Below are 26376 nucleotides of genomic sequence, written 5' to 3'. Positions count from 1 at the left end.
CAATCCAGGTATGCATAAATGATGAGATAATTAACATATGTAGTTTGACTATAAATATCACATGGATCTTTGTCTGATGGAATGAGTTGGGAGGTTCAGTGTATACACCTGTAAAACTTGTGTCATATTGCAGACCTGACACCGAACCCCTAGCTATTCAGGATCAACCAAGAGGGCAGGGGTTTTAACGAAAGAAAATGTCCCAGATTCTGCCTTAGGCTGTGGATGGAATGTATTGATACAAACTATGAAAAGGGTTGAAATAATAATAATGATGATGATGATGATGATGATGATGATGATGATGATGATGATAATAATAATAATAATAATAACAATAATAATAATAATAATAATAATAATAATATATATAATATTAATAATAATAATAATAATAATAATAATAATAATAATAATAATAATAATAGGTTGGCAATTAATACACTACCTATATGTATAAAAAAAAAATTGATATTATTATCAGCTTTAAGTATAATAAAATTGATGCCTTGTCATTCTGTGAAAGATTAAGATTCTCCAAGAGTATGGCTCATCTTAGAATAAAGTCACTTGACTGTCCTCAAGAGAGGGGACTTGAAGTTCGGTAAGTACAATGTATTTACTATTGGTTTCAAAACAAGTGACCATCCCCACATGTCACTACAACACGTAGTGTCTCCCTTCAGACACCTTCTTTGTTTTACTCTCGGCAACAGCGATATCATCCCTCAGGGAAAGCTGCAATTATGCTGAATTAGACGTGAAACAACAAACAGATTGACATAAGGACTGGTATTTGCATGTGTGAACACTGATGCCATGTCCAAAGAAGTCACACATGAAGGTGCTCACATAACACAGGTTAAACTAACTTAAAGGTAAACAGCAAGTTTTCCACATAGAGTGTGTGTATTAAATTTTAATACTTGGTCTCTGGCTAGTGACTATGAGTGTACATCTTGGGAATATGAATAATAGATGTTTCCTTGTGCTTTTGTTAAAAATCAAATATTGGTTATCGGATATGCATGATGAAACAACGGGCGAAACGAGACCATTGGCTTCAATGCAGGAGCTATAGAAATATTGTCAGTCACACTACGGGAGGACACAGAAGCAAGTCACCTTCGAGGAACATGGATGTCAAGTCCACTGCTGTAATCACAGGCTGGTTCCTGTTGAGTATATTTCAAGTATGTATTTGCGGAAGAACTTTTTATCACAGGGTGGAAAGTCTGGACAACAGGGAAGTAATGGAATCAGCATCTAGCTACCAGACCAGCGTCCCCAGCGTTGGCAAGTGTGCACGTCTTTGTCGCCAACAAGACTGTGTGTATCTGAGACATAATGGCGACGTTTGCAGTCTGTATGACGTTCTCGTCAACGCCAGTTCATCACCCGCCCAAGGAGCAGTCTACTATCGAAACAGTGAGTTCCTGCGGTTTGTTTTAACTTAACTCAGAAAAAGCAATACAGTGAGCAATCAATGAACAAGGACATAACCTATCGAAGTAGAACATATACTGAACAAAAATAGTTAGGGGTCATAAATAGGTAAGGATATTGTTTTATGAAATTGAGTGAAAAAAAATCACAAACACTGTATCATTATCTCTTTGTCCAAGTTTTTAATTAAGTGTATATTCGCATGCTTATCCACATACAATTAAATAATAAAACATGTTCACCTCCATGTATATATTGAGGATCATTCCTCGGGCAAAATCTGAATAAGCCATTATTCAAAATACTTGCTGAGGAAATGAAATTTTCTGATGCCATTTGAGTAACAGGGAAATGTTATAGTACGTTGACACTTTGGGAAATCGGAAGGGCGTCTTCGTTGTTGCGGTGTATTGCACCACATTCTAAATATTTAGTTCGTGTTTGTGTTAAAAACTTTGGTCATAAAAGGAGATTACGATGTATCACACTAAACAAGCACAATTAACGGTAAACTTCTATACCCATTAAAGCAAGTCTCTTGGACAGTGCATCCTGTACATAATCATCAAATAATTAGCAGATATATTCAACACTGAGTACATATGCACATGCAACTACAGTCTCAACCTGATGCTATCACAATTGGATAGTCATTCATGAACACATGCTCATGATTTAGTCGGAATCGTACACTCGACTCTGCTTTTGGCAGAGATTTCTTTAGCATATGCAAAGGGTTTTGTCGCTTTGATTTTCATATATGTCTGTCAATATCACATATGTGTTTCTTTTATTAGAAGTATATTAATGGTGTTCTTATACACATCACATACTCAAAGTATGTTCTTATCCGGCTGTCTGCAGATGTATAAAACACGGGAATGTTTAGTAAAAGACAAAATAGGAAGCTGCATCATGCATCATTTTGGTCATTGATGAATCAAATTTGGAAATGTTATGTCTACCATAACAGTTTTCTAGGGTTTGAAAGTTGTAACATTGTTTTCGTGTGTCGGGCTCTGAGATCTTCATTTAACGATATCAGATGATCGATATATCAAAAGCTGAAGTTAAACTTAATTCGCCAAAATTTTAATTACCTTGTTTTAATTTTGCCAATCCGAGCAAACATTCTGATGTATATGTATAAAGAAACAGATCAAAAAGAAAGGGAGCACACGTGGAGCCCAAGAGGATACTTACTTTTTGCCTAAATGTCCTATACCCAACTTTTACAGAGCCGGTATCTTTGAGGAGGTCCAGCATTTCACGTACTGCTTTCTCAGTAAAGTTCAGATAGCGTTTACGTTTTTACTAGTTTTTACAAAGTGTACCGAACCTGTAAAGATAAAAGTGTAAACATACCTATGGTCACCATGATAAGTGACAAATGTCTCATGCATTGTCACGGAGCTGTTCTCCAATGATGTCCAGGGCTGTCATAAAATAGTAAATGAAGTAATAAAGAAAAGGTGGTAATAAGTTCACAGGTTTATTAATAACGGCTAGTTGTACAAAGAGATGACAATTAAATATCAGACAAATCCAATCTGCGCTGACACTGATTACTAAGCAACTGTATTACAGTAATAAAATGAATAGCTAAAACAACACTTTCACAAGATATCGGCCAGATGCGTAGACAGTCAATAAAGTCGGCTGCGACCATTTAACACCTGAGTCAATTAATTCAACATTCAAATGAGTGAATAACCTCGGCTGGGTAAAATAACGCGACATAAACACGGAGGGCCTATCCCTGAAATAAGTCACTTCAAAATAGACGAACACGTCTGAATATTAACTAGTCTTAATCGACTTAAGTATCCGTTACTTTGACTGAACAAGGTAATACTAAAATTCCCAAATAACCAGTCAATCACTATAAGGTTGGTTATCCACGGATTACTGGGAAAACGGAGAATTGCAAACACTAGTTACTAAGTGCCTGGACTATCACGGGAAGGTTGGTTATAATTATCCACGGATTACATGCGAAATCCCATCCATGTACACAGAGTGCTAATCTGCCCTAAACTAGAATGTGGCACTAGCAGCTGCAGATGAGGCCCGTAAAAGTAATTTAGACATATCAATCTGTTTTCATCACCAAGGAGCCTTGAAGACTGGAGTTTGTTCTTGGAGTTTCATAATCCAACACTAACACGAGCTCTGTTAATTACAACTCTTAAATACACAAATAATCAGTCTCATAAATACTAGATAATCTATCATGTCACATGTCCACGGTACTGGCCAATATAACAATTTATTATATACATCAGTGTGAATGAGTGAGATTACTGAAGTTGAGAAAAGTCATATTTCACTGCAGTGAACATTGACGTCATACAAGAGTTACATCCCCGCCAATTATCTCCTTTTATCGTAAGTGTCTAGTCCGAACACAAACTGTTGACTTCCTTTTACGTTAGTTCCACATGTGTTCGTTCCACATTGGCAAGGCAAAATAATGATAGAAGGTCATTTATAGAGTTAATATCGCTTCTTGTCTATGTGTTCATTAACTTAGTGTAAATACATTTTATTTTCATATTCAGTTTGTAAAAAACATAAATGATTACTTCGTAACTCATTAAATGCAAGTCAGCTAAACAGAAAATGTAGTTCATCAAATTTACAAAAACTAGTATGAAATGATTCAATAGATTGATACATATGGAAACCCCATATTACCGCACCATATACTATTATCGGTTTTATTTTAATATCAAATAACTTAAAAAGAATATTAGAGGGTATATTTCGAAATTTATAATATAACTTTTTCAAGCAACGCCTTATTTCCCTTAGCAACCAACGTTTCCACTCCTTTAGTCCAAAATAATCTACTTGAAAATATGACTCCAAGGTAATAACTTGTTGTTTTCATAACCTTCCCATTAAAGTACGGCTTCTCTGTCTTTTGTAAATAACCTCCTCTTCTAAAAACTATTATTTCTGTTTTATCCACATTTACTTCCAAACCCCAGGATTTGCAATAACCCTCGAGGACAGCAATTTTACGTTTAAGTCCTATTACAGTATCATCCAATATGTACAGATCATCAGCATATGGTAAAAGTCGAATTTCCAAATATTCATGACCGACATTTATATCCCTGAGATTAGATTGTTCGAGATCATTCTGTGGTTCTAAAACAAACATAGTAAAAAGAAAGGGGCTAACCATACACCCTTGTCTTACCCCACAACTAAAATATTCTGTAACTGACCTCCTAGAAACCTTTACGGCACACTTTATTTTTGTATACATATATTGTAGCACTGTCAAAAGCTTTCCATGGATAGTCTTCTTCATAATAGAATACCATAATAATTTACAATTTTATAGAGTCAAAAGCTTTCCGAAAGTCTACAAAAAGGCAGTAGAAACGTCTTCCGCGCTTTGAAAGATATTTTTCAATTAAACATTGTAAGGTAAATATATTGTCCATTTTACTGTACCCGCCCCTGAATCCTGCTATTGCTGATATGATACGTAATCGGTGATAAATAACTGACATAAACAATTTACCAAACACATCCATTAAACTTATTCCTTTATAATTATTTACTTCATTGATGGAGCCTTTCTTGTGTAATGGTTGAATAATGCCCATTGCCCACTCATCTGGATAACAGCCAGTGTTCATAACTAGTTAAATATGACATTCGTCAGTCAAATATGGAATAATATGAGTCTTACAGGATATCAACATTTCCGGCAAAATTCCATCAGGACCAGCAGCTTTACCTTTTTTTAAACAATTAATGGCAAATTCTACTTCTTCACCGCTAATGTCAGCATTTAGAATTTCTATATATCGATCGTTCATACATTTGTCACAAGCATCTTCAGAATGGTTTGAAATAAAAGTATCAGCTGCATCCATTAAATCGTCATTAACTGGTATGTCAGTTAAGTTCAACACGTGTTGGAAATATTCAGTCCATTGTGAGGAAGATATTGACGATGTCGTCATATTACTACATTTCGTTAAATTTTTAACCTCCTTCCAAAAACGCTTATTATCCTGTAAACTAAATAGACTGTCAATCTGATTTCCTTCGTATTCTTCCTTCTTTCTTCTGCACATACACTCATGTCGTTTTCTTAATGTATGACAAGTTCTATGGTCCTCTAAATAACCAGTCTAAATGAAATGTTTGCTTACTCTTCACATTCAAATTTCTGACAGAAGCACAATCTTGAAATATTCCAGCCATATTAACATCTTGATAAATGTCCTGCATACATTCCCCAATAGTACATGTATTAAGGGAATCGGCAACATGGTTAACAAACTCATCTGCTACTACTTCTTTCCAATAGATCTTTTTATGATATGTATACCATCAACGTCAGCTATATTTTCACTAACAGATATCTTGGGTAAAGCTTCGTTCTTCAGCGAGAATACCATGGGAAAATGGTCCGATTCACAGCGGGGAAACTATACTTAAATCAATATTAGGGCGAAAATTTCGGATGAACAAAGACAATAATCAACAATACTGGCGCCACCTGTCTTAAAACATGTAAATGAACCATCGATGTCTCCTGGACACCGTCCATTTAACATATGTATATCATAGCTGCAACAAACATCAACCAGATCTCTTCCGTAGCTATTACACTCACTATCTCTACTTTCCCTAGGCATATCAAACTCATTTGAAACTAATTCCATTTCTTGGATACATGTCATAAACCTGTTATCATCGTTACGTAAATAATCGTGCATCTGCCCACGTCGACCATTGAAATCCCCCAGGGTAACTATCTTACATCCATCATTCATACACTGTAACTAAAATAAACTTTGTTAAAAATAATCAATACCTTGTAATGTTTTTGTATCTGTCGCTACAGAAGAGTTGATAGGTAGAACATAAACAAAACCTAAAATAGTATCCCATTCCCAATTAAACATTTTTTGTCGATAACTAAATAAATAATGTCCGTAAAATCCATAAAGACATTCTTAACAAAATGTTTAATACACGATTTTATGCACACCAACTCACCACCACGTGAATTATAATCTCGATGGTTGACATGAGCATCACAATCACTAAATAAAGTTCTTAATTAACCTATCTTCATTAAAGATGCTCCAAATTTCGTCGAGGCCGAAGATCTGGACAGAACTTGATGACTTTTTAAATCAAAATTACAAGGGGTTGTGAAACGTCCCAGCTGGTTAGATAGGGAGAATTTACGTTTCAGAATTTACATTTCTAATGAGAAAACAGATTCCCGTAGACAACTAAACAAAATGTGTATCATAATAAGGATATGCTATGTGTCTCGTGACGGGGAAAAGGATATATTTTGATTCCTGGCTTCGCAACTCGTGAAAATTTCTCCTTTACCCCGTCACTCGATGAGAGAAACATATTTCACTCGACACATCAAATATCCTCTATATAACAAAATAATATATACAATACATGACATGACAATAGTTACTCTGTCGTGGCTGGTGGGTATTGCATCACACAGCCTACCAATAGTGGATGTTCATTAATTTCTTTTGAGTAGTATATATTGCATGAAATTAAACTTTCTATTTCACCTACATTTTGCGGCGATGTCGTTTTGACTACACAGGATATGCCCATGAATATTTATTTATTGAAAGGTGGGCGTCGTCATAACATGATGGGTATCCCTTGTGAGTTAATTACAGTGAAACATCTGAAGCTAGACTTTGTTGAGTTATCCGTGACAATAGAATGATCGATATTTTCGCGAACCCCGTGTCTCATCACTGATTTCCAGGAATGCTGTCCGTATACTTTTCACTGCTAGTTTGCCTTTCACGCCCAATGGAATCTGTTTGGGTGGATAATCGAGACTGGTTATTCTCTGGCTTTGACGTTATATATTTATTTGAAGTGGGTTGATGTTTATGCTGGTGGACTGATGTCCCCGATTTTAACATAAGCTCAGAAATATTGTTTGGGCCGAGACAATAAAACAGGCTAATCTTCCATGAATTCGTCAGCAACTGAAGGTAAGTGCTGGGGAACTGTCCAGGCAGCAGAGGTACTGCAAGTCACCACGGTTCCTAGTATGGTGACTTTGATTGTGTGTGTGTGTGTGTGTGTGTGTGTGTGTGTGTGTGTGTGTGTGTGTGTGTGTGTGTGTGTGTGTGTGTGTGTGTGTGTGTGTGTGTGTGTGTGTGTGTAAAATTTAACTCACTCGTTTACACTCCAGGTTTTGGAGTCAAGTTTAAACGTCAATAGTTCGGATGCATGGTCTTGGCACGGCCTGTAAGTAATTGAGTCTGGACCAGACACTCGACTTAACAACAGTGAAAGCAACGATCCACGGCTTCGGGTTACGATGACTTGCAACCAACCGAGCCTGAACACCCGATCCACAAGATCGCCTTTTAGGGACCAGCAAAGGTTGCTGGTGTCCTTATCTAACCCAGAATCCCCACGGTGTGACCAGCATAGGTTGCCGGTGTCCTGTTCTAACCCAGAATCCCCACGGTGTGACCAGCATAGGTTGCAGGTGTCCTGTTCTAACCCAGATATGATATAACAGTTTGAAGACGTTTTGTTTGTGTTTGTTTGTTGTTTGACGATGCACTCGGCAATATTCCAGCTATATGAGAGCGGTCTGTAAACAATCAAATCTTGACCAGACAATCCAATGATTTAGTATCCATTGGGATACGATAACGTTCAACAACCAAGTCAGCGAGCCCAGAATCCCCTTAACCACGAATCCCAATGGTACGACCAGTAGGGTTGCTGGTGTCCTGTTCTAACCCAGAATCCTCACGGTAGACCAAAATGGGTTTCTGGTGTCCTGTTCTAACCAGGAATCCCTGTGGTATGACCAGCATAGGCTGCTGGTGTCCTGTTCAAACCAGGAATCCCCGTGGTACGACCAGCATAGGTTGCTGGTGTCTGTTCTAACCCAGAATTCCTACGGTACGACCTGCATAGGTTGCTCATGTCCTGGTCTAGCCCAGAATTCTCAAGGTACGACCAGCATAGGCTGCTGGTGTCCTGTTCAAACCAGGAATCCCCGTGGTACGACCTGCATAGGTTGCTCATGTCCTGTTCTAACCCAGAATTTTCACGGTACGACCAATAAAGATTGCTGGTGTCCTGTACTTACCCATAATCCCAACGGTACGACCAACATGGGTTGCTGGTATCCTGTTCTAACCCAAAATCCACCCGGTACGACCAACATGGGTTCACAGTGTCCTGTTCTAACCAAGAATCCCCACGGTACGACCAACATGGGTTCATAGTGTCCAGTTCTAACCAAGAATCCCCATGGTACGACCAACATGGGTTCATAGTGTCCTGTCCTAACCCATAATCCCCACGGTACGACCAACATGGGTTGCTGGTGTCCTGTTCTAACCCAGAATCCCCACGGTACGACCAACATGGGTTCCTTCTGACCTCTGATAAAAAAAAACGTACCACATGTCTTGTGATAATCCCTTTGAAGCTGACCCAGAAAGATTCTTGTAAATATGCTTCACTTTCAGCAATACACCGGTGTTAACTACAAACAATTAAGCTGAGTAAGTATGGCCAAATCATACATTCTCAGGCTCGACAATAGGCCTTTAATGTCATAAATCACATGGGTTTAATTAAGGAGAATGTCACCGAGTGAACTTTCACTGCGTTAAGGTCTCAACCTTCACCGGGGGCACGGGCGGCCCAGTCGTCTAAGGCGCCGCGATTCGCTGTGCAGAATTGCGTCCCTTGGGCACGCCAGAAACCTATGATTATGGGTTCGAATCCCGGTTCGCCCCAATTATGTTTCTAGGTTTGTCAGTACCATACCCGTTCTCGTGGGTTTCACCGAAGTGGTAAACGTCTGAGACCTGCATCACTTTGGGCTTTCCTACCTGATTAAGTCGACACGCCGTGATATAGCTGGAATGCTGTTAAAAGCGGCGTTAAACCAAACGCACTCACTCACTCACTCACTCACTCACTCAATCAATCAATCAATCAATCACTCAATCATTTGATGAATGACATAATACTATTCATTTATTGCTCTATGAATGTTATTTTAAGAACGCTTCACGTGATTAAGGATATTGGGCAGGTGTCAGTTGCTTCCACTTCTTATGATAACAATGGATTCAGTTTGATGTTTTTGCAGTATGTTTTTCAATTCTACAAATATCACTCATGTATCTTCATGAATACATCAAAGATTAATTTTTGTTGGTTTTGTACTTTAGAAATAAGTTAATTGGAGTAATAATTATGAACTGGCATAACATATTGGTTCTTAAAAGATATGTTAAATCAAATAAATATTTTGTGCGGAAAACGTATCCTGATTCTAGGGGCGTAAGGGAAATCTACCTACATTTTTTGTATTGTGCTTTTCAGCGTTGTTATGCAATATCACATACTTGATTAAATTATTTAAAACAGATCTGTCGTTTGTTGTGAAAAAATAATTTAAATAATCGAAAATCGCAAATATGTTTTAAATATGTTTCTGAATCGTGTTTAATTTAATTAAGGGGCTTGATGTGAACCTAGCTACATGTTTATGTGTTTGGTATCCCTGTTTAAATCTTCCCGAGGCAAAGGAGTTAACTGACTGTAAAAGTCCATGCAGTTTCCATCCTTGGCGAACTTACTTGGAATTATGGAGTGTCAGTTTTGCTGGACTTACAAGTCTCTGCATAGTCCAATCAAAGTCGCGTAAAGAAATCGACATCCGGTTCATTACTACATAGAGGCTGCCATGCAGAATTCGGTCGACTGCAGGATTTGCAAAGCATGTGTGCCGTCAACGTGGCGTTGACAGATATTTTCCAAATATGTTCATGTTTTTTAATCAAGGTGCTTAATTGATTTGATGCACTTCGCGAGATAAGACCCGTTTTATTTTGATAAGATCTTGATTATAGATCAGATCGTCTTGATTGGGCGCCGCCATTTTGTTGTGAGCACATGGAAGTGCTACCAGAGGTGGAATCTGATTATTCAATAGGAGTGACATTGATAGTCCCGGCAAAATAAGGTTTCTCTTGGAAACAATTGCAACAGAAATATTTCACCATAATGCATTTCTACAAGGTCCCAAATACAACATACTAAAATTCCCAAGCAATCCTAGTTTGGGAAATATGTCTTATTTGCATATCCAATATGGCCACCAATTATCAATATATCTTCGATATTTCATGATTCATGAACATTATTACGTGAAGAATAGTGGCAAAGATGTCATGATGAATGCTGTAGCGAGATGTCATTATACCTCGAAAGTCTCAACAGGTTTGTCATGATCAACTTGTACCATGGCATTCCCCGCCCACAACACTTAAATGAACTTAAATGATGCCACCATTCTCTGCAGCGACAAGATACCACAGACCCCGCGTCTACTACCAGATAATGGAGTAGAAAGGGTTCAGTATGAATCCATAGGAGTGGGGATGGCACATGATAGATGGACGGTGCTTACCAATACAGACAGATCTGCCTGCAGCACCTTCAGCACTCCTTGACGTCTGTAATTTCCCCAAAAGACTGTAACACACGAAGATGCACTTGCCGGAAATAGGGTCCCATTTGCAGTGCCGTGTGCGGGGAATGGCATGGTACAAGCTGTACCAATAAACACTTACCAAACTTCTAAGAGGATGACAAAGCTGTTGCAACTTTCGAGGTGCATGTATATAAGAGTCTGCAACCTCAAGCTTAAGCGATCTTGAAGATGCTGTCGCACAATCTGACGATCCTGACGTCGGGTAGTGACCTTTGGTCTTCCACTACGTGGTCGGTCATCTGTAGTGTTGGTGGTCTGGTACCGTTGCTGGAGCCTGTACATGGACCTTACATGGACTTGAAATGCATTGGCTTCTTGCAGGGCGGTTTGTCCAGCTTGCAATAGTCCAAAGGCTTGGTGTCGCTGATTTCTTGTCAATCTTGGCATGTGGTAGCAATTCAATAATGAATGTTATCTTACTTACTTACTTACTTACTTTGGAGATTTAACGTGCGCTTTCCGACTGATGCGTATTTCGCACACGGGCCCGGCCAGGCCATTTAATGTGTTTCCGAAAGGGGCGAAAGTGGTCTGTGCAACCCAAGAGGAGGCTTTAGGGGTTGCTTATATAGAATTTGGGAATTTTGAGATTTGGAATAGATGCCGATGGGGTTGGGGAGGAGAACTAAGGGAGCTGGGTATGGTGGATGTTTGTTTGTTTATGTGATTTTGATTTGGTAGATTATTGTGTTTTTAGATGCGTTTTATAATTATTAGTTCCGTTTTGATTAAGAATACGCCTAAGGCCTTGAAGTTTTCTAGTTTATTTTGTGGGTTAAGTATAGCTTCTAGAGTGAGAGACTTGTTTAGATTGAGGGTGGTTTGTAATGCGGTTCGATGTGTTAGGTAGTGTGTGCAGTTGGTGAGTGCGTGTTCTGGGGTTTCTAGTTGTTTGCAGTGTGGGCAGTTACCTGTAGTGTGTTTTTTTTTTTTTTTTTAGGTGGTTATTTAGGTTCGTGTGTCCTGTTTGGAGTTGAGTGATTACTCTGTCGATGTTTTTTGAAGGATGGAGAATTTTTGGTTTGGTTAGTGGTTTCCTGAGTACTTTTTTGATTTGGCTATTTGAGTTTAGATATAGGTTATGCCATTTTTTGTGATTTTTTGCTTGTTTACACTTTTAATTTCTGATTTTGAGATGGGTAAGTTTAAGCTTATTTCTGGGATTTTGAGAGATAGTTTAGCTGCTTTATCGAATGTTATCCGATCTGGGTGGACTTTTATAGGGCAAGGAATGGGGGAATGCATGGGCATTTCAATTTGCACGGAACTCACGTGCATCGGGTTACCATGGCCGTTGCCGTGATGTGCTTGGGCGATCGGTTTTATTGTCATCTGCATTGTCTTTTATCATCAAATTTCATTTTTCTGAACAAGGTAATGTTAAATTTTAGAAACTTTGAAAAAAATTACCCAGATATTTAAATGACAACTTTTCATTCAATGTTACTTCGGGTGACGTTTCTTTTGCGGTTCAGTATATGTCATCGTATCCCAATTGCGTAGATCGATGCACATGATGTCCATTAGTGAATGAGCGACGATAAACAACAAACAAATCTAATGTCTACTGTTTGTAAATAGATTTGATAGGTTATATATTGTTCCACTTTTTGCTAGGTTAGAATACGTCTTCAGCACTGGATTGTTTGGTGAAAGAGACAACTAAAATGGATCGTTAAAACCTGTGACTTGGTATCTCAGTGGGCTAGCACTATATAAATGTCATTAGTCCAGACTAGCTCGTGTGGGCACACATACAATATGTTATATAACTTGCAATTCCATTCAAAGTGTCATATTTGCACAATCTATACGTAGGTGTTCTGCTATTGACTTTTTTAATTGTCTTGAATCCTAGAGCAGATTCTTCGATCTATTACTGATGTATTGTTATACGTCTATTAAAAGTATTAAAGAAATTTGGTTACTTAATCTATATCACGTGGCGAAACAATGTATTATCATTGCTTGCCTAGCAACAGAAAACTGACCAGACAAAGTTTGGTCTAATCATGTGACTTACGCTGACCTTGAATATTTAGTCGCGATTGACGGAATTAACCCCGTGGAGGCCATGTTAATTTTCTGACGCGAGTTTCTATATGATGCCGGCACATAAATAGTATACTCTGGACCAGACAATCCAGTGATTGGTATTATGAGCAAAGATCCACAGTGTAGGGGTACGATGGCATCCCTTCGCCCTTACCACCCGATTCATTGACCGCTTCCAACGACCAGTATAGGTTGCTGGTGACCAGTTCCTGTCTGGAATCACCTAAGCTTTAGGTCAAATTATGGTGGGTGGTGGGTGGTGGTGGTGGTGGGGGGGAGTGTGCATTGCTAGAGGCTAAATAAAATTCAGGTAATTAAGTACGTGTTTGTCCTGTAACAATCCAGGGCATAAAAGATGAGATAATTAACATATATAGTTTGACTACAAATATCACATGGATCTTTGTCTTATGGATTGAGTTGAGAGGTTCAGTGTATTAACCTGTCAACCTTGTGTCATACTGCAGACCTGATACCGAACCCCTAGCTATTCAGGATCAACCAAGAGGGCAGGGCTTTTGACGAAAGAAAATGTCCCAGATTGTGCCTTTGGCTGTGGATGGAATGTATTGATACAAACTATGAAAAGGGTTGAAATAATAATGATAATAATAATAATAATAATAATAATAATAATAATAATAATAATAATAATAAATAGGTTGGCAATTAATACACTACCTATATGTATAAAAACCTTTTGATATTATTATCAGCTTTAAGTATCATAAAATTGATGCCTTGGCATTCTGTGAAAGATTAAGATTCTCCAAGAGTATTGCTCATCTTAGAATAAAGTCACTTTACTGTACTCAAGAGAGGGGACTTGAAGTTGGTAAGTACAATGTATTTACTATTGATTTCAAAACAAGTGACCATCCCCACACGTCACTACAACACGTAGTGTCTCCCTTCAGACACCTTCTTTGTTTTACTCTCGGCAACAGCGATATCATCCTTCAGGGTAATTGATTTTAATACAAAAAGCTGGTTTATCAGTGAATGATGTCGATCACTCATTAACAATTAAAGAGTGTTTTCTTTGTATGTTAATACGTGAATAGTTCAGGAATTAGAACAATTCCCAAGCATGTTGATCGAATTATCGACGTTGACTTTCATTACAAGCAAATTATTGTTTGCCCATGAATCACCCGGAGACTACGTCTTCCGTTATTTCTCTTGGGACGAATAAACTGAGATGTCTTGTGTGACAAGAGTAATGCGTCTGTCATTATAGTATTATATGGACCCGAGAACCCGACACCTGTGGTGATCTCATTGGACCCGAGGACCCGACCCCTGTGATGGTCCGACTGGACCCCAGGACCCGACCCCTATGGTGATCTGACTGGACCCGAGGACCCGACCCCTGTGATGGTCCGACTGGACCCCAGGACCCGACCCCTATGGTGATCTCACTGGACCCGAGGACCCGACCCCTGTGGTGATCTGACTGGACCCGAGGACCCGACCCCTGTGGTGATCTGATTCGGCCCGAGGACCCGACCCCTGTGGTGATCCGACTGGACCGGAGGACCCGACCCCTATGGTGATCTCACTGGACCCAAGGACCCAACCCCTGTGATGGTCCGACTGGACCACAGGACCCGACCCCTATGGTGATCTGACTGGACCCGAGGACCCGACCCATGTGGTGATCTGACTGGACCCGAGGACCCGACCCCTGTGGTGATCTGATTGGGCCCGAGGACCCGACCCCTGTGGTGATCCGACTGGACCCGAGGACCCGACCCCTGTGGTGATCTGACTGGACCCGAGGACCCGACCCCTGTGGTGATCCGACTGGACCGGAGGACCCGACCCCTGTGGTGATCTGACTGGACCGGAGGACCCGACCCCTTGTTGTGATCTGACTGGACCCGAGGACCCGACCCCTGTGGTGATCTGACTGGAACAGAGGACCCGACCCCTCTGGTGATCTGATTGGGCCCGAGGACCCTAGTTTTCGCGAAATGAACTCGCCACGAGTTACCAATGGTTTTGTTGAACCAAAATTCCTTTGTTAAGAGTTTACTTTCTCCGTTAGCATTACTGCTGTCCTTTTGTAAAATATTTCGCCAAGAACGTCTTCAGATAAGAAAGATTGGCGTACCTATTTCCAAGTTGTTTTCTTGCAGACAAATATAAAAACATCAACGCCAAAGTCTAAACAGTCTCGATTTTCTGAAGAAATAGAATCTATTGGGCGTAAAAGGTAATTCAGCGATGGAAATCATATGAAGGGATCAGTGAAAATACGTGATGACACTGGTGTTCGCGAAAAGTCAATATCGACGAGTCAGTCTTCGAGGTCAGCATCAGTCACGTGATTTGACCAAACATTTTTCGGGTCAGTTTTTTATCCTTAGGTCTGCACTGAAATTTATTGTGTGAACACTGATGCCATGTCGAAAGAAGTCACACATGAATGTGCTCACATAACACAGGTTAAACTAACTTGAAGGTAAACAGCAAGTTTTCCACATAGAGTGTGTGTATTAAATATTAATACTTGGTCTCTGGCTAGTGACCATGAGTGTACATCTTGGGAATATGATTAGACGTTTCCTTGTGCTTTTGTTAAGTATCAAGTGGTGGTTATTGGATATGCGTGATGAAACAACGGGCGAAACGAGACCCTTGGACTCAATTATGCTTTCTCTGAACGCGCGGTCATGTCAGTGAATACCCTGTCCTATCCATTGTTCAGGATTACTAAAGAAAACATCACGTCGTTTGATTGATTTGTATCTGTGTTTGCTAATACATATTGTTAATGTGGTTATTCCCAAATTGCCAAAGACAATTTACGTACTTTGTTTCCTTTAAGACTGTGCCTTTCAGATGAGTGGCGTGTTTAACTCACCTGTATAACTGGTCCGTTACATATTGACCATGTTTCCAACAGGCGTTCTTAAAAGTGATGTTATTAACTTCCTCCTCAACTCGACATTCATCACCATATTAAAATCACAGAGAATCTTCGAGATAAAATGCTTGTAATATTTTAATGTATACATTCGTGATTTGCAAGGTAAGCTTCAATCACAGGAGTCCGTATCTAAAAATCGACGCCCTCATGCATATTCATGACCATCTCCGCACGCGAGCCCTTCGTGTGGAGATGATCATGAATATGCATGAGGGCGTCGATTTTTAGATACGGACTCCTGTGCTTCAATGCAGGAGCAATAAAATTAGTGTAAGTCCCACTAGGGGAGGGCACAGAAGCAAGTCACCTGTCTCCGCCCTAGTTAATTGTTATCCGAATGTCAAGACACGTCTGCCAATACCACGCCCTATCAACTTGGGCTTTTAAGAAAAATATATAGTGTGGTTTGACTGATTTGATTCTTTGTTTGCGCAAACATTATTAATGTGCTTATTCCCACATTGCGAAATACAATTTAGGTGATTTGCAAGTTAAGCTTCACAATTTGAGCTATAGACATATTGTCAGTCGCACTACAGGAGGACACAGAAGCAAGTCACCTTCGAGGAACATGGATGTCAAGTCCACTGCTGTAATCACAGGCTGGTTCCTGTTGAGTATATTTCAAGTATGTATTTGCGGAAGAACTTTTTATCACAGGGTGGAAAGTCTGGACAACAGAGAAGTTACAGAATCAGCATCTAACACCCACACCAAGATCCCCAGCGTTGGTCAGTGTGCATGTCTTTGTCGCCAACAAGACTGTGTGTATCTGAGACAGGGCGGCGGACTTCATTTTCCCATACTTCTATACACAAAGAAAAATGTTAAGCAAACCCCTATTTCTGAACGATATTGGTGAGTTGTGATTGAAATTTACTGACAAAAACATCATGGTAACACAGGTACTGTTTTTGACCTTAGACAAAACCTAAAAAGGTATGGAGCTTTATCCTTAAAGGCTCTACTTGACATGACACGTGACACAGATCAGTAGCGGGTATAACAGCCACGTGCCCGGATGACGCATTCAACCCTACATAATCATGCCTCAAGCCAGACGTTGGACCTGTTGATGGATCAACAACAACCACTCCTGGTCCAATGCTGCTTCCAATTAGCATAAATCTTGTACAGGAGGATCTCGTGCCTGTATGCGCCGTCCCAGAATATTCCAAAAATGTTCAAGCGGGTTCAAATCTGGGCTCATTGCTGGCCAGGGTAGAGTCGGTATTGCATTGGCCCTCATGTAATCCACGACTGCATGCGAGCGATGAGGCCTGGTATTGTCATCCATGTACTGAGGTCGAGTAGCAAGAGGGTGGTTGTCAAAATGAGGAACGACGACTGGCCTCAAAACGTCGCGGATGTACTGAGCCTTTGTTAAGTTGCCCCTTATGGTGACCAAATCCAACCTGCAATCATGAGATATACACCCCCAAGCCATCGCCGAGCCCCCGCCGTATGCAACAGTCGGTTTAATGTTCCTTGGGGTGTAGGCCGTGATCCGGTGCTTCCAAACTCTCGTTCTTCCATCAGTGACGTGGAGCAGAAAGCGACTTTCGTCTGACCAATGGATCCGTCTCCAAGTTCTCAGATTCTAGTTCTGTCGTACAATACACCATGCCAAACGAGTAACTTTGGGTTGATCTCTTAACAAGGGACGCTTTATGACTCGTCTAGCCCTGGCAGTTCTGGTGCTGAAACGACAGCTGTTTCAGACGAGTACTTGTTAAAAAGGGTTCTCGGCGTATGAGACGAAGAAGGTACCTGTCTTCGCGATGTGTCGTCACAGGAGGTCTCCCGGATCTTGGACGCTCCTGTACCTCCCCGGTGTACCTCCCCGGTCTGAGCATGTGTCTTGACTCAACGACTTACGACAGTGTGATGATACCCCAAATTCCGATAAATGGCATTACAAGACAACCCTGCGTTATGCATGCCGATTATTTGCCATCTTGTGGCGTTTGATAATCGTCTTCGTGCCATTGTCACACAATGTCATGGAAAAACCGTTTACAACCGAGCTTAAGAAAGCAATTTTAACGTTTGGATATACTGCTTTTAGAGATACTCGAGGGTAGCATGCTGCACGGGCATACCATGCTGCACGGGCACACCATGCATGGCACATGAGCTTTCGTCACGAATGAATGATTACATCATTCGAGAAAACATAATTCTTCCCGTAATTATATCTTTCATGACTCTCACAAATATTGGGACCAAACAATGAAATATATTAGGGTGTGCTTACCTTGTTTCTTTGTGTATATTAATCTACGACACCACTGACAATTGTTTTCTTACAAAGCGCGCTCTATCTGCATTGATCGATGCCTACACTCACATTTTCCATTATATATGTCTGGTTCAAGCTCGATTAAAGTTTACCATGATGTAGCTAATGCCGTATGACATTCCCCCATAGGTTCAGATTGGTGACAAACAGTGCATTGCCAAATACAAAAAACAGTAAAAATTGAAAATGTGGATTTCGTTTTCACCTATCAACGGTAAAAAAAAGTAGGAAAACATAAAATATGTTTTTTTTATGATCAGGCGTCAGAAGAAAGATCAGCTTTGTAAAATCAAGGCCAGAGGCAGAACAGTTTCGGAACCAAAACTTCACGCTCTAATGTACACGAAACATTGCAGTGGACCATGCAATTCTTTCGTGGACGTGGGTACGGGGCCATTCATGGTTTTGACACCTCAGATCGGCAATGCGTCGTCTACAACGCGTTAAACGCCTATGGGCTATTGGTATACCTCAACGAGAGATACGTCAATATTTTCAGTGTGTCTCAGTCTGTGATTTGCGGACTTTGGAACACATTTCTGCAGAGACCAAATGTTTATGATCGGCTCAGTACACGGCGACCAGGATCAACAAAACAAGTCCAGGATAGATTAATCAGAAACTAAACAGTCAATCAAATCGCTGTTCACATGAGTTCAAGTTGATTTAAACATATTTTATTCAGATTGAAATGGATTGGGAACAAGTTATCCAACTTAGGACTCCCTCTCCATGGTATTTACAAAGCTTGTACAGTAAATCATGTACAAGGAGTACTAACTGAGTTGATAATTCTATATTACACCCATCCCACACTTCACACGCATATTCGAAATGGGGTCTTATGAAGATTGTATATACTTTATTTAATGTATTTCTGTTCAATATGAATTTTAATTTTCTCATTGAATTTATCATTTTTGATGTTGATTTAATTATGTTATCTACGTGACAGGACCGTTTGATGCGAACGTTATACCCAAATGTTTATGATTTTGAACATTCTTTACTTTACATTCATCAAAGTACAAGGTAATAAGGTCTGATTCATCTTTTAAGGAAAATCTAACCTCTTCTGTTTTTTCTGGGTTGTAATTAATTAACCAGCGTTTTGCCCAGTTACACAGCTTGCTCAGATTTAAATTTAGAGTTGATTCAACAAGTTGATTGTCTGGTGAAGAAAAGCCGAGTGCTGTATCGTCAGCAAAGAGTCTTGTTATGCAATCTAATTCATCAGCAATGTCGTTTACAAATACAATGAATAAAAAGGGACCTAACACCGACCCCTGTGGAACGCCAGCCTTCAAAATCCTTGGCTTGGATAGAGCCCCGCTTACAAACACTGATTGAGTACGATTGCTTATATAACTAGACAGCCATTCTAGAGTTCAAGTTACTGACCAAGCGATTAGAAATCGTTTGTATGCAGGTAATTGTGTTGTGTTCTACCACCTTTTAACAAATTGGCACAGTCTAGTCAGACGCCAATGATGTTTCGAGCATAGAAAATAAGGGTATCGCCGATGGCCTCGACTAATATTTTCAGTTGAGTCCAGAGATGGACTTTCTGGACAGGCATGGGTGTATCTGGAGGCGTCCTGATAAACGTCATCTCAACGTAAAGGAACATGACAGATTCGGTGGCAGGTCCACTACTGCATCTTGTATACAGTGAGGTGTGGTGAAATGGAGTTCTGTTTCTTTAAGCATATGAATCGGAATTTCTGTTTGGATTGGCAAAGTCAAAACAAGGACATTTGGCCAAGAAGTTAAACTTAAGCTTCAGGTATATCGATGATCTGATATCGTCCAATAACAATCAAATAGCCAATTCCCTTCCACTGATTTACCCACCTGAACTAGAAATAAAGTAGCCCAGTGAGACCGCCTTATCTGTTTCATATTTAGATCTATGAATAAAGATTCAGAGTGACAAAACACTCTCCACAAGACTGTATGACAAGAGGGGTGACTTTCCAATAGTCTACTTTCACTTCATGTCGAGCAATAAAACCAGCAGTTCAATCCTTTTACTCTTTTTACCACGATTTCAAAGAGCGTCATATGACTCTTTCACGGGAGTTGTTTCATCAAGGCTACAAGATTCAAGGCCTCGGGAAAGCTTTTAAAAAGTTTTATGGTACCCATGTGAGGACATTTCCAAATCAATGACAGAAATTATGTACGATGCAATTCCCTATTTTGACTTGTACCATATGTTCCCGTGTTTTTTCAGGTGAACAATTGACTTGCCTTTGCATGTATTTGTGACGTGTGCTACCAGTGGTATCATTACTATTTGATAGTGATTCATAAACACATGCTAATGATGTAGTCGGAATTGTACAATCAACTCTGCTTTGTGCAGAGTTTCTATTGGATATGGAAAGGCTTTTGTCGCGTTATTTTAACGTCCCGTTCAAGATTATTGCACTTATATAGTGACGTGCGTGTTTGTGTGGGTGTGTGCATGCGCGCACACGCTTTACTAGTCCGGACTTATGTTGATTTTACAGTGCTAGCCCAATGAGATTCCATGTCGCAGTTTAGCATGAATACCCAACTCAGACACGGTATACTGAATCTGAGCCGACCAGTCCATGTTAAGAGCAAGTACCATCTTAAACCGTCTTTTGGATTTGACGCAGTTGGGGATCGAACCCCTGACCTTCCGCTGTCTGGGGAGTTGCTCTACCACTAGAGAGGCGGTCGCAGAGGCGGTCTATTGTCCATGGAAGGTCAATGGACAGTTCAACCGAGACAACATACTGACAGTGCCGTGTCGTTTGTGCTCCATGTTGATCCACATTTTGTCTTTTAAAAGATAACATTCCTCACTTTTCCCCAAAATTGCACGTCAGGGACCTGATAGGGAGATGCTTCGCCGACGTCAAAGTCAAAAGGGGTGGACAAGACTGCCTCAAATTGTCATTTGGAGATTTCCGAACACCATGCCACGCCGTATCAACGAACGTTTATACCCTGGCGTCTTCCTTGGTCACTTCCGCCCGGAGAGCGGAAGGTTCGGGGTTCGATCCCCGACCGCGTCATACCAAAAGACGTTAAAAGATGGTACTTGTTGTTACCCTGTCTGGCGCTCGGCATAAAAGGGCTAAAACAAGGACTGGTCGGCTCGGATGCATGCAAGTCGCTATATTAGTGCAATAATCTTGGACGCGACGTTAAACCCCATTTCACCTCCTTGGTCACTTCCAATACACAGCCAACATGTTCTGTTTGTATTTCTGTTATCATCTATTATTTTCGAATATCTCTGCATTTTCCGAGAGTATATATGCACCACATGTTCTAGTCACAACATGCCGAACTGCTGCCGATGTGGTGTACAATGACACGCAATCAACCAAGTCACCGAGCCTTTCCATCCGATCGACAAGGTTTCCTCGTACGACCAGCATACGTTACTGGAGACCTATTCTTGCCCAGAAACCCAACCATCAATGACTTGTGTTGATGAAGTCATACTAGTGAAACTATCTATGTTGATCATGTAATAGACATGTACTTAACAGCAGCAGAACCATTTCCATAATCATAAGAAATTTCTGCAAATTGATATGTCATTCTTGGGTCAACTTTATTGACGTTCATTAGACACAACAGTTAAAAGATGTACACCTACTGCATAACTGTATTGAGTATTTATTACTTGCAGCTTGTCCTACTGGATTGGGCTACGTCTTTGCCGAGTCGATAAACATTTGCTTCAAAGTCAGCCCTGCCTCTGAACTGAAAGATTGGGAAGCGAGCTTGAATGCATGTCATGCTGAAGATGGTCGTCTCGTGGCCCTTGACACTGACGCTAGACACAACTACATCAAAAACTACATCATCGAAGGTAAAACCAAATAATTATGTTATTTCAGCTTTTTCGGGAACAGATTATTTTTTACATAACCTGCCTCACGCTATGCATTTTGTCTCTTTTCTTAACAAAAAGTGGAAATCTTTGCTCGTCAATTTGCAACTTGAAACACGCAGCCCGTACATGACTCAGGAGTGCCAAGGCTTTATTCTTGTCACTTTCACTGCGTTCCCAAGACATGAAATTGTGCTTTTGCCAATGTGGATTGGTGCCATAGTGTAATCCTTGGATAGGTCTTTTGCAGGACTTAGTGAGTGAGTGAGTTGGGTTTAACGCCGCTTTTAACAGTATTCCAGTTATATCACGGCGTGTCAGCTTAATGTGGGAGGAAAGCCCGAAGTGACGCAGGTCTAACACGTTTACCACTTCAGTGAAACCCACGAGCACGGGTATGGTGCTGACAAACCTAGAAACATAATCGGGGCGAACCGGGATTCGAACCCACAATCATAGGATTCTGGCGTGCCCAAGGGACGCAACTCTGCACAGCGGCAGGACTCCCTTCAGGCGCCCACATGCCAATGTCATGCTCTCCCAGTCCGCTGTGGTCTTTGTGAAGGTTCCACAAATAGATGAGTAAGAGATCTACCTTTTTACCCGTGGATGACAGTGATCTGTTCTCTATACGCTTGGGGGCGGTCGGGTAGCCTAGTGGTTAAAGCGTTGGCTCGTCACGCCGAAGACCCGGGTTCGATTCCCGACATGGGTACAATGTGTTAAGCCCATTTCTGGTGTCCCCCGCCGTGATATTTCTGGAATATTGCTAAAAGCGGCGTAAAACCATAATCACTCACTCACTATACGTTGGTCGCTCTTGCCTCTCTCCCTCACCATTTCGCGAATCTGGCATTACGTGCAGCTCTTGATCACCCCACAACGTTGTGTGACGCGTGGTTTACTTTGAACTTTCAGCAAAAACAACCCTCGAACTCCGGTCGTTATTTGGCGCATGATTGAGGTACATGCACCTTACTAAGGGCCGAGGAGTACACATAACAACTCTTGAAGCAGCCATGGTTAGCTCATCTGCGTTTCAATCACATCATTCATAATATACAGAAGGAAGACAATGATGAGATACAGCGGCCTGTAAATGGTCAGATTGACCATCCAATACGATCTGTTCATCACACTCGTCTTGATGGAGGGGTGTTGACTGTCCCTAATGGAACAGTACATCTGATATAGGCGACTAACGGGATCGGATGGTCAGGCTCGCTGACTTGGTTGATGCATGTCATCGAATCCCAATTGCGTGGATCGATGGTCATGATGTCAATTACTGGATTGTCTGGTCCAGACTCGACTATTTACAGACCGCCGTCATATAGCTGGAATATTGTCGCGTGCGGCATTAATCAACAAACAAACAAACAAACGAATCAGGGCCGACTCGTCTAACTGTACTCCAGCTTAAGATGACAAGAAAGAAGGCTTGGGCTCCGTGCATCACTGACGGGCTGCGTTAGGGTGAGGTGTTTCAAGGTTGCAAACGGTTGCAACTTTCCTCTTTTTGATCGGAAAAAGAGACACAATGCATAGCGCGGGACAGAACAAGTATTAAATATTTAATTTAATGTAGCATTAACCCCAAATCCATCTTTCTAGCTTTCATGGCGGCGTTCATCAACATTGTCATGCAATTGAACTTTGATTTTGTTTCATTTCATTTATTTTGAGATTTTGTATTCACTTTTAAAATTTCTGTTTTTAACACCTGTAATTTGTCTTGAAACTACACCTGTGAAGAGATACAATCACTGTTACCCACTTAGCCCACATAGTGCATGTGCAATCCGTTATATATTATCTGGTCCATCACTTGATTATCTGGTTTGGTAACATGCCGCCCGTGGCACTGCGGCGTCAGGCAACAAGGAGACACTGATTTAGTTATTCAAATTGTGTGCGCAGAGGGTGCTACTGGTAGGGCAGGACGTGCTCCCCCTTTTCGCAAACCTCTGGTGTTTTTGTGATGCTGGTTGGTTTGGTTTGTTGTTTAACGCCGCACTCAGCAATATTCCAGCTATATGACGGCGGTCTGTAAATAATCGAGTCTGGACCAGACAATCCAGTGATTGATATCATGAGCATCGATTCACGCAATTGGGATTGATGACATGAATGAACCAAGTCAGCGAGCTTGACCCGTTTTTGGGATGCATTCCTATTATATTTGCACCGGTATTTTGCCTTTTGGGTGCAATGGAATCATTTTCATCTGATAATCGAGACTGGTTATTCTCTATCGTTTATATATTATATATTTACTGATATCTCGATGAATTGTAAATACAAGCAATTTTTTTTATTTCTCCAATATTTATACAATCCAATCCAAAGTATGAATTGTTTGTATGTATCTATTGAAAAGTTGCAGGGATTGGTACCTCCCCGGTGTGGGTCGGTTTGAACAAGACAACTACCACTGGCCCCTTCAGATGGTTATCCGGATCAAATCACACCACTAAATGGGATTACGCGGAGCCTGACTACTTATCCTTTCAGAATTGCGTGTATCTGTATTACAAAGACCTTGTCGACACGGAATGCGATAGCCGGAAACGATATGTGTGCGAGCTTGTTCTTCAATAAACGACAATATGCACAATTAAGTTCAGGGCGCAACTGTATAAAGAGGTTGGAAACTCCTGCACATAGTTCGCCACTCATTATGGGGTTGACCACTCAGTAAGGCCTTGCAAGGGCAGTTTTTATGTTTCAATCAATCTTTATTCATGGTACTGATGAGGCCAAAGGCTTATAGTGCATTGTCTGGGGCATGTTACAAATTTATACATTTTCTTAATTTCATAGCATGATAAATGAATATTGACACATTTCTAATAGTTTCTGTACAATCACATGTCATTAATTTACAAAATGTGTTACCATTTGGGTAAGCCAGGTGCTTGTGCTCTAGAACATGACCATATCATCAGCGAAAAGAAGCAGGGATAATTAATAGTTTCGGGATGTAGTTGTATTCCACCAGTGCAATTATTTTGGATTTTATCTGCTTATTCATTTATGAAAAAGGAAAATAGAAAGGGACTTAATAATACATCCTTGTCAGGTGCCATTTTTTTCCGGACACACACCTTTACATTTCTATATTGAGGACACAATAACTTTTCAATTCTGCTACTTAGCCCATGTCTTTGAAAGAGGGCCACCAGTTAACCCTTTTCACAGAGTCAAAAGCTTTTGCAAAGTAAATAAATACAGCATATAGCTTCCCTCCTTTTACTTATGGATATCTCTGTATTTTAGAATTTTGGGATAAAGCATTGTCAGTGGTGGAGTATCCCTTTCTAAATCCTGCTTGTGACTCACTTATTTTATCATAAGAATCCGCCCAGAATTATTGATAATTGAAGTAAATATTTTACTGATTGTACTGAGGAGAGTTATGCCTCTTAGTATCAACATCGCTGGCTTCGCCCTGTTTGTGAAGGGGAACAATAATGTCAACTGTCCAATTCTCTAGAAAATATGATCTCTCCAATAGGATATTAAAAATAAGTTCCAAATATGGTTTTATAATATCTGAGTAATGTTTAAAAACTCTGCTATCATGTTATCATTTCCAGATGCCTTATTATCTTTAAGGTGGAAATACTGACAATAATTGGGACATTCAAGAATATCAGCTGTTACACTGTCTACTTTATCTTCGTTGAATTCAATGTCAAATAAATCGTGATCGCCATGGATAATGTTCATGTTTATATTTTATAAGTAGAGGTCAGTAGCCGAGAGTGTTTCAATATTTCAGTGATCATGTATTATCAGTAAAGCGTGTACTATGTGAGCCTTTGAATTACCCTTTCCTAATGTATGCTATTTATGATAAGGAACACACAAGGGTAATAGCATCTTCCCGGGGCAAGGGAGTTACCTGACTATAAAGGCCAGTTTCCATCCTTGTCGAACTAGGCTGTAATCATGGAGTTACATTTTGCCTGGACTAACGAGTCTGTGCATAGTCCAATCAAAATCGCGTAACGAACTAAACATCCGGTTCGTTAACAACAGGAATTTCAACGTGCAGATTTCGGTCGACTGCAGGATTTGCGAAGCATGTGTATCGCCAATTTGACGTCGACAGATATTTTGTAATTTTTTTCATGCTTTTAATCAATTGCTCACTCGATTTGATGCACTTCGCGGGGTAAGAC

General features: G+C 40.4%; 2 protein-coding genes across 3 annotated transcripts in view; both read left to right on the top strand.

The window, feature by feature from the left end:
• The window catches only part of LOC124137513, a 493827-nt gene that overhangs the window by 208038 nt on the left and 259413 nt on the right, over window positions 1-26376 (top strand). The gene's annotated exons all lie outside the window — the stretch shown is intronic.
• On the top strand, window positions 1073-26376 carry LOC124120932 (C-type lectin lectoxin-Phi1-like). 2 transcript variants are annotated; one of them, XM_048387764.1, is made up of 3 exons: window positions 1073-1428; window positions 21986-22168; window positions 24576-26376. In XM_048387764.1, exons 1-3 carry the CDS (start codon window positions 1137-1139, stop codon window positions 24788-24790), a joined length of 690 nt encoding a protein of 229 aa, XP_048243721.1. In that variant the 5' UTR covers window positions 1073-1136; the 3' UTR covers window positions 24791-26376. The 2 variants fall into 2 exon arrangements, with proteins under 2 accessions (XP_048243721.1, XP_046339796.1); XM_046483840.2 differs by having other exon boundaries at window positions 24570-26376.

This window comes from Haliotis rufescens, unplaced genomic scaffold (genome assembly GCF_023055435.1).
Source record: "Haliotis rufescens isolate VD_foot unplaced genomic scaffold, xgHalRufe1.0.p SCAF_7, whole genome shotgun sequence".
Lineage (NCBI taxonomy): Eukaryota > Metazoa > Mollusca > Gastropoda > Lepetellida > Haliotidae > Haliotis > Haliotis rufescens.
Note: the sequence above shows the minus strand (reverse complement) of the source record. Positions and strands in the feature narration are given on the sequence as shown.